The 18824-nt window shown below is 38.1% G+C and overlaps 1 protein-coding gene across 1 annotated transcript in view; it reads left to right on the forward strand.

Annotated features, from left to right (window-relative positions):
* The window catches only part of LOC309823658 (uncharacterized protein), a gene marked incomplete at its 5' end in the record, with an annotated part of 38300 nt that overhangs the window by 15304 nt on the left and 4172 nt on the right, over positions 1-18824 (forward strand). Inside the window, 2 exons of the mRNA XM_082656137.1 lie at positions 5203-5336; positions 12335-12425. Coding sequence (XP_082512263.1) covers positions 5203-5336; positions 12335-12405 — 205 coding nt within the window. The 3' untranslated portion in view covers positions 12406-12425. The remainder of the gene's footprint in view (positions 1-5202; positions 5337-12334; positions 12426-18824) is intronic.

An 18824-nucleotide genomic window follows, 5' to 3' on the forward strand; every position in this document is an offset into this window, starting at 1 on the left:
GAATAAAGACGTAGAAAATGGACTTGAGGACACAGGATGGGGGAAGGGTAAGCTGGGATGAAGTGACAGAGTGGCTTGGACATATATACAGTACCAAATGTAAAATAGATACTAGTGGGAAGCAGCCACATAGCACAGGGTGATCAGCTCCGTGCTCTGTGACCACCTAGAGGGGTGGGATAGGGAGGGTGGGAGGGAGGGAGATGCAAGAGGGAAGAGATATGGGGATATATGTATACGTATAGCTGATTCACTTTGTTATAAGCAAAAGTTAACACACCATTGTAAAGCAATTATACTCCAATAAAGATGTTAAAAAAGCCAAAAAGTTAGAGAGTAAAAAATTCAAAAGAATTGCCCACACTTCTCCAACAGACTCTCTAACATTTAGCAGAACAGAATTCACAGTGAATCTGGTTTATGAGTAAAAGACAAGTCAAGTTTAAAGTGGATCACAGATGACAACATTTCTTTTCCATGTGCCTGCTTTGGAGCCATATTTCTGCTGACCGCTGCAAACCTTCCTCTTGAGTATTCTGTGATATATTAGAACCAGGAATAAGGGGTGTTAGTGCTGGAAGGATCAGCCAGTGGTCTGCGATTTAATTCACATATCCTTTCTGCACCAGGCTCTTTAAGATCATTGAGTTAGCCTAAGAATTTTGAAGCTGTAGAATTCAAGACAGTACATTACAATATGCCAATATTACTATTCTCCTGCTCTGACATTCTCCACTGATGGACAGATGAAGGAGAAGGAAGGGAAGTCACCAGTAACTGAGAGCAAATAAAACTGGAATATTATAATTCAGTATCATTTGAGTGACTGAATTGGCTGGCAGAGTGTTCTCCAGTTAAAGGTGAGTAAAGATTAATTCTGCACATGACACCATTACTGTATTTATACAAGTCTACTGGGACAGTTGTTTGCCTTGAATTGTTTTCTTCATTCATTTCAGTCAGACAGTTGTGTTGACTGATTTTCTTTTTTGATGTATGAAATGACTGTTTGACTGAATTTACCATTTAATTTCCACTTAATGCACTGTAAAAACAATACATTAGTGAAATTGGATTGGCAGGTATGAAAATGTTTACCCCAGAACTAGATAGAAATATAATATTTCCTTCTACAGAAATGTAAGTCATATGTCCTGGATTTGGGGGAAATGTTCCAATTTTAACTATTTTGCCACGTTTCAAAAATGTAGGGTCACTGATCCCATAGTAAAAATAAGAAGATCTGTGAAGTCCAGAAAAACATAGTTTTATGTGACTCTGACAATCACATAACACAAAAGAAAAAACTATTACGAGATAAATTTTACTGAGTTTCATACTTATCAAAACAAGTTTCACACTTGTTTCTATGTTAAACTTTTGAGTCTTATTCTAGAAGTTCTTTAGGGACAAACACTTCAAATATATTCATAGAAAACCCTCTTTATTTATAATTTCATTCTTCCAATATTTATACTTACTACGACAGGCCATTTCTCCATGTCCCATCCCATGATTCTCTGCTCCTACTGAACATTTGGAAATTGGTGGCATGAGCAGGAAAGTGAAGCAGTTTTTGAGATTACTGAATAATGCTGATTTTATAAAGACTGCTTTCTTCCATAGTTGACAAACTTATGATGGTACCGATGGTTGGATACTACTCTTAGAGATGAAAAAGGTCTTAAGGAATCTTCCGTATTCCATTCACCAATCTGTGTTCTTGTTCAAAGCAAAATTAATTCCTTTCAAAATTAACATATTAGCTTAATAATAATTTTTAATCTTAAAATAACCTGTCTGTGAGAATGGGAATTTTTGGTAGGATAAAGTGACAGAAGATGGGACAAAAAGAGAATTCATAGAAAGACAAAACAGAATTTTTTAAATGGTGGGTACGAACTTCTGTTTCCAACTCTATCAGTTTACCTTAGGAAAACATACTAGAAAGGCCAGATAAATCATAAGCAACATTTGACTGTGAGCGTTAGAAAGCTACTGAGGTAGCCATGACCTAGAAAAGTAAAATAGAGAAAGAAACTCACTGAAGTGAGAACAATATTCTGCACATGCTTTTCTAGCCCAGTCACTTAGAAACTACTGATGAAGAGCAAAAGTCTGAGAAACCAAATGTGACTCCTAAGAGGTAGAAAAGCCAGTAGATCTTAGGACAATGTCATAGGACTAAGGAAACCGGAGTTGGAATTGAGAAATAACAAGGCAGCTAGAGTTTTAAGGACCAAAATCACAGAGAGAGTAAAGATTCAGAGAACGGAGCTGGATTCAGCAACAGTGTTCCCTTGCAGTATTTTCCATGTATAATAGGTAGACAAGACAAGATGCTAAGAAGTCAAACAAAAGCTAACTGAAGTCAAAGCATAGACTTAGTTGGCTGATGATGCCGAAGAGACAAAATTGGGGTTCAGAACCTATGAAAGATTTGTGACCCAATGGAAAACTAATGATATGAATTAGGACATTGGAAGTCTCTACGGGTGTGTGTGTGTGTCTGTGTCTGTGTCTGTGTGTCTGTGTGTTAGGAAGGTTGATGCACCATCTACATTGAACCTTATAAAGAAGGAAAATGACTATGAATTTGGTCCAGTGACTGACGTGATCTTCCCCTCTGCTCCCTACCTAAGAATAGGAAATTCTCTTCTCAAGAAAATACAGTTGACCCTTGAACAATGTAGGGGTTAGAGACGCTGACCCCCTGTGCAGTCAAAAATCCACATATAACTTTATGGTCGGCCCTTCTTATCTGTGGTTCTGAATCTGAGGATTCAACCAACCACAGATCATGTAGTACTGTATTACTTATTGAAAAAAAAATCCATGTATAAGTGGATCTGTGCAGTTCAAACCCAGGTTGTTCAAAGGGCAACTGTAATGTCATTCAGATTCTCTACAACTTGTCATATCCCAAGTCTGGTATTCACTGAAGAACCACCAAGACTACCAAGAAAAGGAGAATTAGAATAAAAAACAAAACAGAATCAGAATCATAGATGACCTAAACATTAAAGTTCATACATATTTTGGTAAATATTATCAAGTTCAAGAAAATAGATGACAAGGTGGAGAATTTAACTTGACAACTAGAAAACATAAACTGATTGAAGTTGAACTGATAGAATTAAAAATTATATGAAATTTAAAACCCGGTAGTGGATTGGACACAGGTAAAGAGAGGTAAGTGGACTGGAACATAGAGTAGTAACAATATTAAGACTAAAGCACGGGAAACAAAAAGAATAAAAAGTACACAAAAGCGCATTTGAGACATATGGGCCACAGTAAACTTTTTTATCATATGTGTAAACTGGAATCCAAAGAAAAAAGGAGAGAGAGATTGGGATGAAAATAATATTTCAGAAATATTAACAGCTGAGAGTGCTCTAAAACTAAAAAGAATATATGGAGCCATAAATTCAATAAGCACTAAAAACATGCAACAAGAACAAATACAAAGAAAACCACACCTAAGATCACCACAGTACAATTCATGAATAGCAAAGAAAACATGACATTTTAAAAGCAGCCCGAGGAAAAAGAGATAGATTACTTTGAAAGGAACAATAGGATTAAGATTACAGCTTACTTCTGAGCAAAACTGACTGGATACTAATAAATAATGGAATAACATTTTTAAGTGCTAAAGAAAAGAACTGCCCATTGGGAATTTTAGAGGCAGAGAAAATGTTGTTTGGAAGGAAAGATGAAATAAGGAAATTTGCAGACAAAATTTAGAAAATATTTTCTCATCAGAACTGAATTAAATTATAAAGGGAGACCTGCTGGCAGAAGGAAGATTATCACAGATGAAAGTAAGGACTTTATAAAGAATTATGTATAACAGAAAGGATAAATAAGTGGATAAACCTAAATAAAATCTAACAACACAAAAGGGTAATAATAAAATATATCAAAAATGAGAATGCATTAAAACAAATGGAAGAGGAAAAAGTAGTAAAAGAAATTTAAAATCTCAGCATTGCTTGAGAAGCAGTAAAAGACCTAATAAGTCATGGTACATGTGTAACTGCTACTTATGTAAAAATAACAAGCTAATACAAGGGAAAATGGAATTTGAAGAAATCTCGAAGAAAGAAGAGCAAAAGGAACATAACAAGGTGGGACAAATAGTAAACAAGGAGTAAACGGTCTATAAGAAAATACATTAACTGTAAATACTCAAATTAAAGGACAAGGATTATTGAAACAAACAAAAAACCTAATTCTATGCCACCTACAAGAGACAAGAGTCAGATTGAAAATGAAAGGATTCAAAAATTATGTCATAACAACAATAAGTAAAATGGAAGATTTTTTAATGTTAACGTAGATTTGAAAGCAAAAAGTATCACTGGCGATAAGGCAGGATAATAAAACCCACTGTTACTTTACAAGGAATACATTATAAATCTAAACTTCAATGCAATATATGAAGGGAAATTCCAAAAAACTAAGTAGAAATAGAAACATCTAAATTACCTAGATCAGTAACATAGAACCACAACAATAAATCAGCAGATTAGAGAAGATCTGAATACCATCATTAAAAACTTTGGCCTAAATTTACATAAAACACTGCACCAACAATGATGGAATATATATATTACGCAGAAATTTTTAGGTGCACACGGCACATTTATAAAATTGACTATATTCTGGTTATAAAACAAGACTCTGAATAAGCAAGAAATTTAAAAATATATAACCAATATTTTACCAAAGAGTTGGATATTAAAAACATACTTCTGATCATTATGTAGGTCAAAGATAAAGTCACGATGGGAATTAGAGTTTTATTAATTGAATGATAATGAAAATATGCCATAACAAAACCTGGGGGTTGCAAACAAAGCTGTGGTCACAGAGAAGTTTATGTATTCAAATTATATTCTCTAAATGTAAAAGGGAAAGGAATAAAGCAACTAGAAGATAACCCATCACCCTGAGGTGGGCCCCTTCTGAACTGTACCTGGTGGGGAAGGCAGGGCAGAACTTCAGGAGGCCAGCTGAGAGCACGGTGAACACCTTGTCAGGAGCAGTCTCCAAGAAAGAGCATTTAATGTACAAAGGGATGACTAAAATATATTTAAAAGCTAGCACCCTGACTCCTCTTAAGGATGACTTACGTTGCTGGGGAAAATATAAAAAGTGCTCGATGTAGAAGGTGAATAGCTTTATAATTCCCAGGAGAACCTTCGTACCAGAACCACACAATGAAGAACTTGGAGTCCCCGTGGCTAATCCAGCAGAGAGAAAAGGAGAAACAGAGATGCGAGAGAAAATAAATGGAACTCTTGGTGCTGCTGCAGGCCCAAGTCCAGGTATGTGCTCTCTATCTCCACATCTTAAATAAAAGCCACCATGTTCCTCAGTCTTTCAGGTACTTAGAATTTCTCTTTAGAACCTGAAAATGGGGTCAGGTTTCCTGTCTGCATTGCTACAGTACAAAATAGAGGCAGGATGTTTGAAATAGTTCTCCATCTGGCAGAAGAGGCCTTAAAGCTGTGAGCCACTCACTGCAAACCAGCAGGACATGAAGGATTCTTGATCAGATCTGAAGCTACTGGGAGGCCTTTGAGGAGTTAAATCCCATAGTAAATACTGTACCTTCAATGGCCCCTTCTCCCTCTCTGTCCAGCCTTCCTGCACTCCCGTGGGGGCCCAAAGGGGTTAAATGAGCACTCTTTGACTTGTACTTGGTGGTCCCAGAACTTGACGTGGGCTTGGAGACTTCCATGAAATGTCTGCCTTCCATCTACTGGCTTGGGTTTCTTGGTCTCTCTGCTCCAGGCTAATCCCTTCAACCTACTTTTTCCATTTCTGCCAATAATCCCCCTCTCCAGACCTTCCTAATGCTCTTCTGGGGCGGGAGGAGACTTACTGAGGGCAATGTTTATTTCTAGAGGGAGAGGTGACCACATGACTTCATAGTGGTCGTCCCGTTGATTATTCAGTTTCTGTCTAGATTAGTCGTGGGTGTTTGTGCACCCCAGCCTCACCCCCAGGAGGCTTTAGAACACTGTGTTTATCTCAGCACTGAACCTCTCTCTAGCCTCCTTCCCTCTCTCTCCTTACCCATCTTTACCCCCAGAATCACAGGCTTTCTGCACCTCTGAGGAAGATAAGCACTTCACAGAACCTCTGCTACAGAACCAAACATATTGAAATGATTCTTTACGAAGATACTGAAACAAAAGAAAAAGAATACATGACGATTGTTTCTCCTGAGGGTTCAGTTACCTAGGGGGCCTTTAGCAAACTTTGATTGATAAATCTAACCTTTCCTTCCTTGGCAATAGTTGATCACACTGTGAGGAAAACAAGTTAGAGAATGGAAAAATAATATTTGGATTTCAACAAAATAATAAAGATGCAGGGACTATCTTTGACTTTTGCAAGGTGAGAAGAGAGTTTACATTTTGATTATTTGATGGCAGGAATCCCTTTTAAAACAGGGCCAGTCTGCATGATGCATTTAAAAATCAACCTTTTCAAATATAGCCATAACCCCCACGAGATTTCTTGATTTCTGCAGGGTCAGATAAACCATCACATTTCACAGTGGTGCCCTGTACATGAAAGTGATAAACATAATCTGGAAGCACGGCAGTGGCTAAAAATATGGAGCTGGTAGCCATTCGCTGAAATGATTTTTTGCTTTTAATTCATTGCATAAAATGCTAATGTCCAAATTCAGGCAGGTGGATCTTACCAACCATCAAGAGCTTCAACCCGGCTAACAATTAAGTATGCACTTTTAAACCCTAGTTTGACTGCTCCAGAAACTTACTGGGTTTCTTTAATGCCTCTGTTACTATTTCCTTTGTGTCATTTTGTTTTTCTTTAAACACATAGCTGTGTGATCTTGGGGAAGTTATATTATTTCCTTGAGACTTGGTTGCCTTCTCTGTGAACATCTGGGTATAATTTTAGTATTGCTCAATAGGATTTTTGGTGATAATGAAAATATTCTATATCTGTACCATGCATTACAGTATTCAATAGCTACATGGAGCTAATAAACATCTTTGAAATATGGCAAATGCAACTGAGGAACTGATTTTTTAATCTTATTTTTAAATTTGTTTAAATATAAATAATGCCACGTGGCTAGCATCTGTTGACAGTACAGATCTACATAATATTTTAAGTACACTCTCCACTCAAAAACTCTACCATTCATTAACTCAACCTAAATATTTTTGCCCTCTGACAAACAGAAAATAATTTATGCTTCCCTTGAAATTATCTGTCAAGACCTTTGTCAGTTTGGGGACATTATATTCTTAAAATTGACTTTGCTTTATGAAACTTTAATAATGTTGGAGTTTCCTGCCCTTGCTACCACCTTTGTGATGATGGGAAATATTGTGGATGATCAAGGACCATTTCAAGAGATCATGGAGAGAAATCTCCTTTTGGATTTAATTTCATTATGAGGATGTCAAAATGCTAAATTACGTAAAATAAAACCCGTACTGTTTTTATGCTAAGTTATATTCTACCTGTAGCTGGAAAAATGTGAAAAAGACTTTTAAAGAACTGCACATCTATTTTTGAAGCTGATTTGGCTGTTCAAGGCTTGCTAGCACTTTATCCATCTCAGTACTATTTCACTTAGTAAACAAATGCAGTTGCCATAATTGCTGCATATGTGTCTGTGTTCCCTTCTAGGCTATATGTGTTTGAAGTTAGAAACTATATTTATATCACAGCCCCTATGTATAGCACAATATCCATTGCTAATTCAGATTGTGTTTTAAGATATGAGACAAAATTTAAGACTTTTATTATAGTCATAAACATCTAGCAAACCAACCAGAAAATAAAAGCTAATTTTCAGTTGGTTGGCCAAGAACAGAAAAGCGAAGAATTCCTAGTGCAAAACCATATTTCTAATAACTGCTGTTGGATTTAGAGCACACACATGCTAAACTTATTTTAAAATATCTTCTTATCAAAGATTTGAGGTTGGACCTGAAAAGATATCAGAAGTGAAAATAGTCATGTGGTCTGACCAGCGTGGATCACACAAAGTAAGTGTATGCTATATATAAAGTAGATAAATTACGAGGTCCTACTGTATAGCACAGGCAACTATATTCAATACCTTGTAATAACCTATAATGGAAAAGGATCTGAAAAAGAAAGATATATATCTGAATCACTTGGCTGTACACCTGAAACACAACATTGTTAATCAACTAGACTTCAAGTAAAACAAAACAAAACAAAAAAGTAAGTGTAAAGGGAAGTATAGTTTTATAAATTCACCTCTGATATCCAATGGACCAACTGAAAGACAACAGAAACTACAACTTTCTAGGAGACAGGACATGGCCAGCAAACTAGGCCGTCACCCTCGGTAACGGTCATACCTGCCAAGAAATATACAGACTAGGCTGCATTCATGAATACATAGGAATTCTTCATTTATCTGGCATTATTAGGCAATGAGGTATTGTATGTTAGGAGAAGTTTTTTTTAAATGACAAATTTAAGAGGAGTTATTTTAACCTTCACTCGGTAATTTTTTTCTAAAATTAAGAAATGTATCTACTGGTGTATCTAATGTTTCCTTGATAACTCGGGGTCATCAGTTCCATCAACTTTTGCATGAATAATGTGAATGGAAACAAGACCGGCATGCTTACTGAAACTGAAAATGACATGGCACTGGCTGGAGTAACTGATGAGAGAGCAAGAAAAAAACAAAAATGAAAACAAACCGTGATCAAGAAACAATCAGTCAAGTTCTGACTTTCTGTACTTAGTTTCAAAAAGAGATACCACAAATCCCAGCGAGAGACTCCAGCATTATTAGCTGTCTTTGTCCTTTGTTTCCACCTTCCTTTTCTTTTCCTTCTACCCTAGATTGTTCCCGGAAGTGTTTATAGCTCCTTGCAAGACAAATTCTAATACTTGCTTTCTCTCACACAAACTTCATAATATGTCCATGTGATAAATGGTGTGGAGGTAAAAGACAATTCATCACAGGGACATCTCCTATGAAAATAAAATTAGAAACCAGCTTCTAAACATGCAGAGAGAAGGGCGTGGTGTCAGGCACTAATTTCCTTGAGAATTCCTCTCCATTTCTAATAGATGTTCTTCTTTACCAAGATCCCTTTTTATTGGTGTCCTATTCCAGACTGCTCCACTCCGCCCATCCTCATTCTGTAAAATACATTCACACTCTTTTGTGACCCTACTTATTTGCCCATTAAATAATCAATCATAGAACTGTCGGAATTATTTACAGAGTGAAATTAAAATGCTGGAGTCACTTGGAGGGTTTAAGCAACTCCACCAGAAAATACTGGGCATGGATCTAAAAGAGGCTGCGTGGGACTTGCTCTTGTCCAAGTTCTTTCTCAAGAAGTATCTGAAATAAGCCTAAATTCAGAGTTAATCAGACTGGCCTGCTTTCTCAGGTGGACTGGAATTCATTGATCTTTCCCCTCAACTCCCTGTTGTCAGTGGCACTTTCCAGAGAGGAGGTGGACTTCTCTGCCTACTGCAGAAGCGCAGTTCCCCCCGGGCCCACTCCCTGTCTGAATCCCATACTTGAGGCCCGATGCCAGCCTTCCCAGAACATTCGTGGTCTCCTTTCAGTTTTTGACCTGCTCAGATTGAGTCCCTATTGACTCTTCCTCAGCCTGAAACCTTATCTTCCACACCTTTCCCTGACCTCGATGCTTACCTTCCTACTTTAGGCCTCAGGTGCTTTAGCTATAAAATGATATATTTTCCCTTAATTCTAAAGTCTTCTTTCTAAAGCTCTACAATGTGTGGCTCCTTGAAAATGTTTCTCTTTGCTGGTTTTAATTTTGTAGAGAATTAAAACCCCAGCTACTCTAAAAGACAGTAAGTTACATTGGATAAGGAAAGTGTGCTTTTGTAGTTAGATTAACAGTGATGGAAGACGACTTAGTATGTTTTAAGATACTCATGATCCGTTCTCGTGAGAGTCGGGGGAAGAAGGGGAAGAGAGTTAATAAAATACCAAACGATTGTGACAAATTCAGTTCACCAAGATGTAGCTGATTAGTTACTACTTGAATAAGCCACACAAATCCAATTCAAGTTGTCCTTTATTTTTCTAAGAAGGGATCCCAGTGAACTGAGTCCCATGTTCAGTAACTCCACGTTCAGTGGCTTAGACTTTAAAAACTGTTATGTTACTGGAAGAAGAAATATTGTCCATCAGTCCTAATTGATGTTTAGTTGGTCATTGTGAGTATGCCGGCTGGGTCCATTGTTTACTACACATATGTAACTCCAGAGCTTCTTATACCCCAGAGAGGAGACATACTCTTGTGTGTCTAGGACAAGGGAAACATGTGTTGTTATTCAGAAACTGGAAGCTACAGCATGACAGGAAAGAATTGAAAAATCCTGGTGGGTCTACACATCACTTTACCTTGTTCGAATCTTGTTTCTGTGGCTTGCTTCATTGGAGTGTTTTCTCTCTCCTGGGACTGACATTGTGTGTTATATATCAGGCATGTAACATGTAGAAGTTTCAGAACCCAGAATCGTATAGATCAGTAAAAATTTATATATTGTAGTTTAAAATCTATTTAAAATAACACTGGGCATAATTCATATATTCCAAAAGTAGTTTGACCCTCTGCTCATGAGATTCTTTTTATGGTATGTCAAAGCAAATTTGGACTTCCATCCCCAATAAACTTTGAGGTTGGAGGGCACAAAAGCTTTTGCTCAGACCTAAATTCTGTCTGAAAAGAAAGGGTAACTATTATAAGCCCTTTCTAACCTCTCCAGGAGCAGAAATGATTTACAGCTATGGCATTGAACCATAATTTCTTGATCTCATTTGAGAAGAGTTCAGTAAGAAACAGTGTCTTGATTTTTGTTTGTTGGTTCCCTGTTTTCTTGTCTTGCTTACCAACAATCCACTGTAATACATGAGTGCGTATGGCAGCAGGCTGAGTGTTCCCTAGAGCTCATTAAATGAACTTTTTTTCCTAAAATGACTTTTGTCTCCTTGTTTTCAGCCCCTCTTCTTTCCTCTGCCCTTTACTATAACCAGAGCTCAGCAAAAGCTGACTGGCTTTGTGCAGACCCTACTTAGGGTAGTCTTTTCTTCATTATTTTATTCATGGCCCCTCCGTTTCATTGTTTGCCTTCTCGAAATGTGTTGAAATCTTTCTGTGGTTGATGACTTCCACAATGTCTTGGCTTTTATTGGTTGATTGATTTTGGTATTTCTACAGTTTTATTTAAACATGGTTTCAGGAGGACCAGAAAGTAAATATATTTCCTAGTCTGCCATCTTGAGCTGAAAATCCCTGTGGATTTTAGCATCCAATGTTCCCATGGGAAAAAAACCCAACCTTGGCATTAATAGATGTACACTAAAGATTTCAGCTTTTCTTGAGCAATCACTAAGGATTTAATATGCGGTCATTTCTAATGGGAAAATAATAACTATCTCATGGCGTTGATTTGAGGATTAAATTAGATAATGGACAAGAAAATGCTTTGTGGTTTAAAAATCTATAAAAATGTTTTTTGTTATTATTTGATTTGTTGCTATTTCAACTTTAGCTGACAGTTGATTATGACCTTGCTTATGTGAGAAAATGCCTTCTGGTTTATTGTTTTGAAAGCCAGATTATATTTTTCAATAGCTCAATGGAAATGGCATCATTTGTGAAGTTTAAGGGTGAAGGCATAAATGTTTCTTGACATTTGAATCCACTATTGGTCTTCTGGGGCTTGTCCTTATTCTCCTGCAGTCTCTAATCAACATGGCATCCAGAGAGATCCTGTTAAAACATAAGTCAGATCATGTCACTCAAGTCTCTTCAATGGCTCCTTCACAGGAAAAGCAAAGTCCTCAAAGTGCCTCCACAGCCCTAGAAATCTGGGCTTCTGTTTCCTCTCTGACTGTTTCCTTTTCGTCTCCACTTTGCTCCCTCTGTTTTCCACACACTGACATCCTTCCTGCTCCTTGGATACTCCAAGCCCACTCTTGCCTCATTGCCTTTCCATCTGACTGTTCCCTCTGCTTGTACTATTCACTTCCCAGATATGCACCTTGCTCCCTCTCACAACCTTAGGTTCCCTCTTAAATTTTATCTTCCGCAGAAAGCCCTCAGTGATCACTTAGTTTCAGATCGCAGCCTCCTCCTACCAGCTAACAATCTCCATCTCCCTTCCATTCTTGCTGTTTTTCTCCAGCACTTACCTGATATACTAGTTATTCTACCCATTCATTTATTCAATTTTTATTTACGTATTTACACTTATGATTTTATGTTTGCTTCTTTACTTTTGTCTCTCCCCTCAGCTCGAGAGAGGCTATATTCATCTGTGGTAATTACTGCTGTGTTTCCTGAACATGCCTATAAAACATACTGAAGAAGGGTGCCTGAAATTTGGTAAGGGATCCATCAATTTTCTTGGCTGAATGGAGAAATATGTTCATAAATTAATGAACAAATCTCTGGGGTTTCTGAATTAAGGACTAATGGGAAGAGGAAGGCAAATGGTTGGGACAGGGTACTGCAAGAAGTAGTATTTGGAGTACTCTGATAGCTATCCTAACAGATAACATTTTGTTCATTAAAATAGTTTTAATGAGAGAGCTGGGAACTAGGGACACACAGCATCAAGGTTTTATAATGCATTCCGCAGAGTTCTTTTTAAGTGTGTTCAAATATCATTGAAAATATATGCATGCATATAAACCTCTGTTACTTTATTTAGTGCTTTACAAGAGCCCCTCAAGGATGGGGTAGTAGCAACTATCAGTATCCTTCCTTTATGATGAGCTTAATTTACTCAAAATTACATCAAAATTTATTAGTAAGTGTGAAACTAGACTTAGTTATTTAGTAGACCCTCCCTAGAAACCTATGACTTTAATAAAACCAACAAAAATGTGTTCAGTTTCCAATGATACACACACTACAGACTCAATTATGTGTCATCCATTTTAATGAAGGGAAGAAGTGATTTAACAAACACAGAGCAAACAGAATATGAAGTTTTGTCCTCCATTAATATTAGTAACGGATAAAGTGGGCTCCAATGCCTTCAAGGTAGCTTGAGACCATCATCTCTGTGTCATGGGCAGGGGGATGCTCGGCCAGGATGTCTTTCTCTGTCACTGAGAAAAATGTCCATAATATATAATGATACCTACTGAAACTGATATGGGGCATTTGGGTAATAAGGAATCCATTAGCATATTTTTCCGGAAGCCTTGACTACAAAATGAAGACAGTAGATTTGGACACTTTCAGCCATGAAGAAGTTGTTTGGATATTCATCTTTATGCCTAATGAAATAAGCTTATTTCATCTCTGCAGCTTCCCATATACCATTTTCCCACCTCTGTTTTATGTTTGGAAAGACTTTTAGAAATTGAAAGTCAAGTTAAAAAGTGAGTGACGGGCTTCCCTGGTGGCTCAGTGGTTGAGAGTCCGCCTGCCGATGCAAGGGACACGGGTTCGTGCCCCGGTCCGGGAAGATCCCACGTGCCGCGGAGCGGCTAGGCCCGTGAGCCATGGCCACTGAGCCTGCGCGTGCAGAGCCTGTACTCCGCAACGGGAGAGGCCACAGCAGTGAGAGGCCCGTGTACCACAAAAAAAAAAAGAAAAAGAAAAACAAGTGAGTGACAACTTAAATGATATATGGAATATTTTGCTGACTTACAAGAGCATGCAGAATTAAATATGACCCAGTTGAAATGTTAATTTTATTTTAATGTGTATATTGGAGTGGAGTCTTAAAGGTGCCAGAAAACAAGCATTCACCCATCCTGTTTGGAACTGCAGCACACAGACACCTTCAGTTACCAGTTCTGTTCATTCCACAGAATCATCTTGGGAAAACATACTGTTTTTTATGTACCTGGTATATAAATTAGTTTGAAGAATTTCCCAAATACCTGTTAATATGTAGTTCTCCAATTCCAATCTTGCCACGTCCTGTACCAGTGACACAGCACATAGGAGTGTTATTTCTCTTTCTTTCTCTGGGTTGTTGAGAACCCAACAAAAGAACAATGGAATGGCATTAAAGAGATCAGGGTTCTTGACTCAGATTTACCATAAAATAACAGTGTCCTCTTGGGAAAATTATAGTTATTCTAGGCCCCTTTCCTTTTCTTTACTTTGACAGAGCTGTACTAGATGACCCCAAGTAACACTGCACTCTTTGCAGTAGTAGCTTAGACGTTATTGGTTTTCTGAAACAAATGAAGACAATGACACAGGAAACTGCAACATCTCTGTAACTATGTTTTCTTAGAGTTGCCTCCATTTTACAGATGATAAGATGGCTGAGCACAGAAGTAGATGTTTTGACCAGAGGTTCCAGAGTAGATGGAACTGAACCACAAGTTTCCTTCTTTCCTGAAGCTCATTTAGCCAAAACATAGGCTTCTGAATATTAAGCTGTAAAGCATATTATCAGTATGCTTTAAAAGAAGCGGTTCTTCTAGGATTTCTAATTAATAGCAGGCGGTTTTGAAATTCTTGAAAGATCATCTGATTTTGTAAGATTTACAGCTCTATTTTCCTGTCAAGCAAGTTGTATTAGTGCCAGACAATCATCTGAGCTTCTGGATGCTTCTTTGAACCTCTTGAATTTTTCTTCTTGCTATCTGAAATTCATGCCGATAAGCCTTTTTGTAGAGAGTATGTACAGACTTGTCTATTTTCATATAAGAAAGCGATGCAGTGAGCCAGGTTGGGCGTTAAACCCTCATTCTCAGAGTGGTATTGAGCTCCTGGTGAAATATTATCATCATTTCCTCAGTATAGAAAAGCAGTTATCTCAAGTTTTTAATACCATTAACTATTTATACATTTATATATAATACATATATTTATTGTACCTACAAGGTGTGCTCTCTTTGGGAAGTACAAAGCTATTTAAGACATAGGTTGTTCATTTTTTTTGTTTTCCCACAAATACTGTGACCCTTTGAGCAGGAAGGTCTATATTTTACTAACATCTAGAACAAGCAGCTAACACAGTGTCTAAGATATAGTCAATAGATATGAAATAGATAAATGAACACATTTTTAAGGAAGGGCCAGGACACGAACAAATAGAAAATTTTCATTTTCAGTCACAAAGCCACAACAGACATAAAAATGATACAGACAACAAGTGCTACAATCATTCAAAGAAGGCATAGAATTGATACAACAAGGATCTCCTCTATGGCACAGGGAACTATACTTAATATTTTGTAATAACTTATAAGGGAAAAGAATCTGAAAACGGAACCACTGTGCTGTACACCTGAAACTGACACGACATTGTAAATCAACTATACTTCAATTAAAATCAAACAGACAACAACAACAAAAAAAACCCAAAGAGGTCATAGAAGTTCTTATGAGATTCTAGAAGAGAAGAGAAGCCAAATGAGGACGGGAGAGAAGGCTTTTGAATCAGTTCAGAGGAGAAGTCACAGAGGAACTAGTCTTTGACCTGAATTTGAGATTAAGATTAAGGTGAATTAATCTGAATTAATTAAGGTTGCAACACAGGGATATTACAGATGAAGGTAATCACATAAACTTACTATACTGAAACTTGCAGAGGTTATGAGTGTTGTTCAAGATCCCAAAGCAAGTGCATTGTGGAATCAGAATTTTAAGTGAGGCCTAATGAACTAAAAACAAAGAAACACAGAAACAAGCCCTTCCTGTGACACCACGTTGCCTTTGAAGTCGTTTTTTTGGTTGGTTGGTAGAAACTGGTTCCAATGTTTCTTGCAGGAATGACTAGTTCTGTCCCCCTGCGGCCCCCCAGCCCCGAGTTGATCCTCAATGTTTCCTTTAGAATGGTCTTGCTAAAATGCAGACAAGCGAGTATTCATGACGCCTGTGTCCAATCATTTCTCCTGCCATTGCCTAGTTCACTTCTGGATTATATGAACAATTCACTGTCTTCATTTATGCTTTTCCCTCCTCCAAGAATTCCTTTCTTCCTATGGGGCACCTGGGAAACCCACTTCATTTTTCAAAACTCAATTTACATATTATGTCTTTTGTGCAGTCTTCTTTTTAGTGTTGTGATCACATGCTCCTTTCTGCTACCCTTGCACTTCTGCATGCCTGATTGTTGCACTCGCTACACTGTATTGTGATTGTATTTTTTACATATCTCTGTGTTCTCCTGGGCAACACTCCTTGGGGCCAGGGACTACCTTTTTTCATCTATTGATGTTGCCTTAGCATGTTAATTGTTGTGTAGTAGTTAGTTGTAAAAATGAGATTTGAATAAACAATTGTTATGTACATATTGCTTATTATCACTTTACAGATATAACAGGAAAAAGTATTAATGTTGGTGCTGACAGTTCACTTCTAGTAAATGGTGGTGGTACTTGACTCTACTTATAATATTTTTCCCACTATTTTATATCTTTCTACCTGATAGCTCTTCTTTATTTCCATCTATGTTTCTTTATTACTAAAGTAAGAAAAACAGGTATGAGGGTAGGGCTAGGCCATACGTGGCTGGAATAGTAAAGAAATTGTGTGGGGTTTTCGTGAGAAAATCCTGAAGCATACAGGTCTGCCTGTTCCCTTTGAGGTATGTGGAGGGGTCTGCTTCTAAAGAGTTGTATTAGCAACTAATCAAGATGTTTTTGCACAAGGCTCCTGATTAGCTGTTGGTATACTAAGAGTGAATCAGAGTTAGCATAGTTTCTGATTTCTTTTACATTGTCAATGTGGATGATCATTTTTTACTCCTGGGGGTGGTGGTGGTGAGGAGTGAGGGAATGTTCCTTTCCTGCTGCTGATGTTTCAGTCCTGTCAAGAGAGCTCTTAGGGTCATTTCAGCCCTGCTTCTTTACTGACTCTGCCCCAGGGTGATCAAGTGACTTCTATAGAAAGCTTGAAAAGAATTAAGTGAGCATGCTTGCCTTGACTAATTCTGTTCTCTCCCTTGAGAGTCTGAGTGAGTGTCTTCTGTTTGTCTCATTCTGTGTATTACTAGTTAGTAAATCTGCCCAATTCTGGGGTTCTGTTATGTGATCATTTCGTTGAAACTGGATTCTCAAGCCAGGGCTATCAAGAGTAACAGGAATATTTGGCCCTCCATCTTTTCACTTTTATCTTGTTTCCTAATTTATTCCAAACCAAATGGAATTAAGGCATTGTACTTGCTGGAAGGTAATTAAAAGACCCTAACACTTGGTGCATTACCTGGGAACACTGAGAAATAAAAAGAAAGGAGCAGACATCTTAGAGAGCAAACTGTCCTTGTGGAAGATATTTTGTTACTGCCAAGGAAGGTAGTCTAGTGCCTTGGTTTTTAATGTATGGTGGGATGTTGAGACCTTTGACTGTGTGAAAATATTTAGGTTTGTGCAGTAGACTGCTGAAGCCTAGAAAAGGTTTAGTGCATGCTGTATAAGTGTCCCGTGCTTGCTGGGAGACTAATAAACTTGGAGGCTTAACACAAGAGAAATGTACTATCTCACAGTTGTAGAGGCCAGAAGTGTGATATCAAGGTGTCAGCAAGGCTGCTCTCCCTACAGATGCTCTAGGGGAGATTCTATCCCTTGCCTCTTTCAGCTCTGGTGGCCGCCATCTTCCTTGGCTTGAAGCCACATCACTCAGTTTTTGTCTCTGTCTTCACATCACCCCCTTTCTGTGTCTGTATCTTCTCTTTTGTCTGTCTCAAATGTCCCTCTGCCCTTCTTGTATAATAAGGACAATTGTCATTATATTTAGGACCCATCCACATAATATAGGATGGAAATCCCATCTCAAGATCCTTAATGACATTTGCAAAATTTTTTTTTTTCAAATGAGGTAACAGTCAAGGATTAGGACATGGATATATCCTTTTGGGGGCCACCATCCAACCAGCCGTAAGACACTTTGATTTTGGCTGATGGCTGCAGCTTATGGTGTGGGAGAGTGGCTGTTTCTTTCGAGCCACTTAAGTAAAGGTCTGACATAAAGAAAAGGGGCATTAGGGAGTTGCAGGTGACTGAGCAATACCTGGAGCGGAATGAATAAGGCACCTGAAGGGTCTTTAGTATACAGAGACCTTTACCTGGCACTTGACTTGAGACTGTGCAGGAGTTTACAGGGCAGGAAAGTCTCGGGCAGCCGTCCACCTTGCCTTACTCTTCAGGTACAGTTTTTCCCAAGCAGGTTTGACTGAGACAAAGACTCAGTTGTAAGGAAAACATGTCTTGTAGAACTTGTCGGCATTGACACATATGGTCTACCGTAGGCTGAAGTGACTCCCTTTACATGTGGGCCCAAGCTGACACTGGATTTGTCAATTATGCTGGAGAAACAAATGTTCTCTTAAAGGGAGCTGCCTTTGGTCTATGCAATTCCATAGCAGGAGGCAGTGAAAATGGCCTTGGGGGCATAGGACTGTCAAATCTACGCATCAGAACTGGAGGTGTAATGTCACTTGACAGAACCCGTAATCAGTTCAGTACTGCAGTGTGAACCACAAGGTCATCAAAGAGGAAGGATAACTCAAGAGTCCATGTGTGACAGATGCTCAGGGCTGTGCACTGCACGTGGCAAATTCATAGTGACAAATCAACGTCAGGCTTCAAAGATTCCTCCTGGTTCGAAGTTTGCAGGTCAGAAATTTCAGTGAAATGGCAGACTAATGGACATCCTAGTGAGGCTAGAACAAAAGAGACTATCTTTCTCTCAAATGCCATTGAGTTTCTGCTTTGTTCTTTGGTCAAATTCTGTACTGGATTCTGGGCACAAAAATGTGCCTAGTTTCTGTCTTCTAGGAGTGGGGCATTGGCTTGCTTTTGAGATTGT

Source organism: Grampus griseus (assembly GCF_964374135.1).
Source record: "Grampus griseus genome assembly, chromosome: 1".
Taxonomy (NCBI): Eukaryota; Metazoa; Chordata; class Mammalia; order Artiodactyla; family Delphinidae; genus Grampus; species Grampus griseus.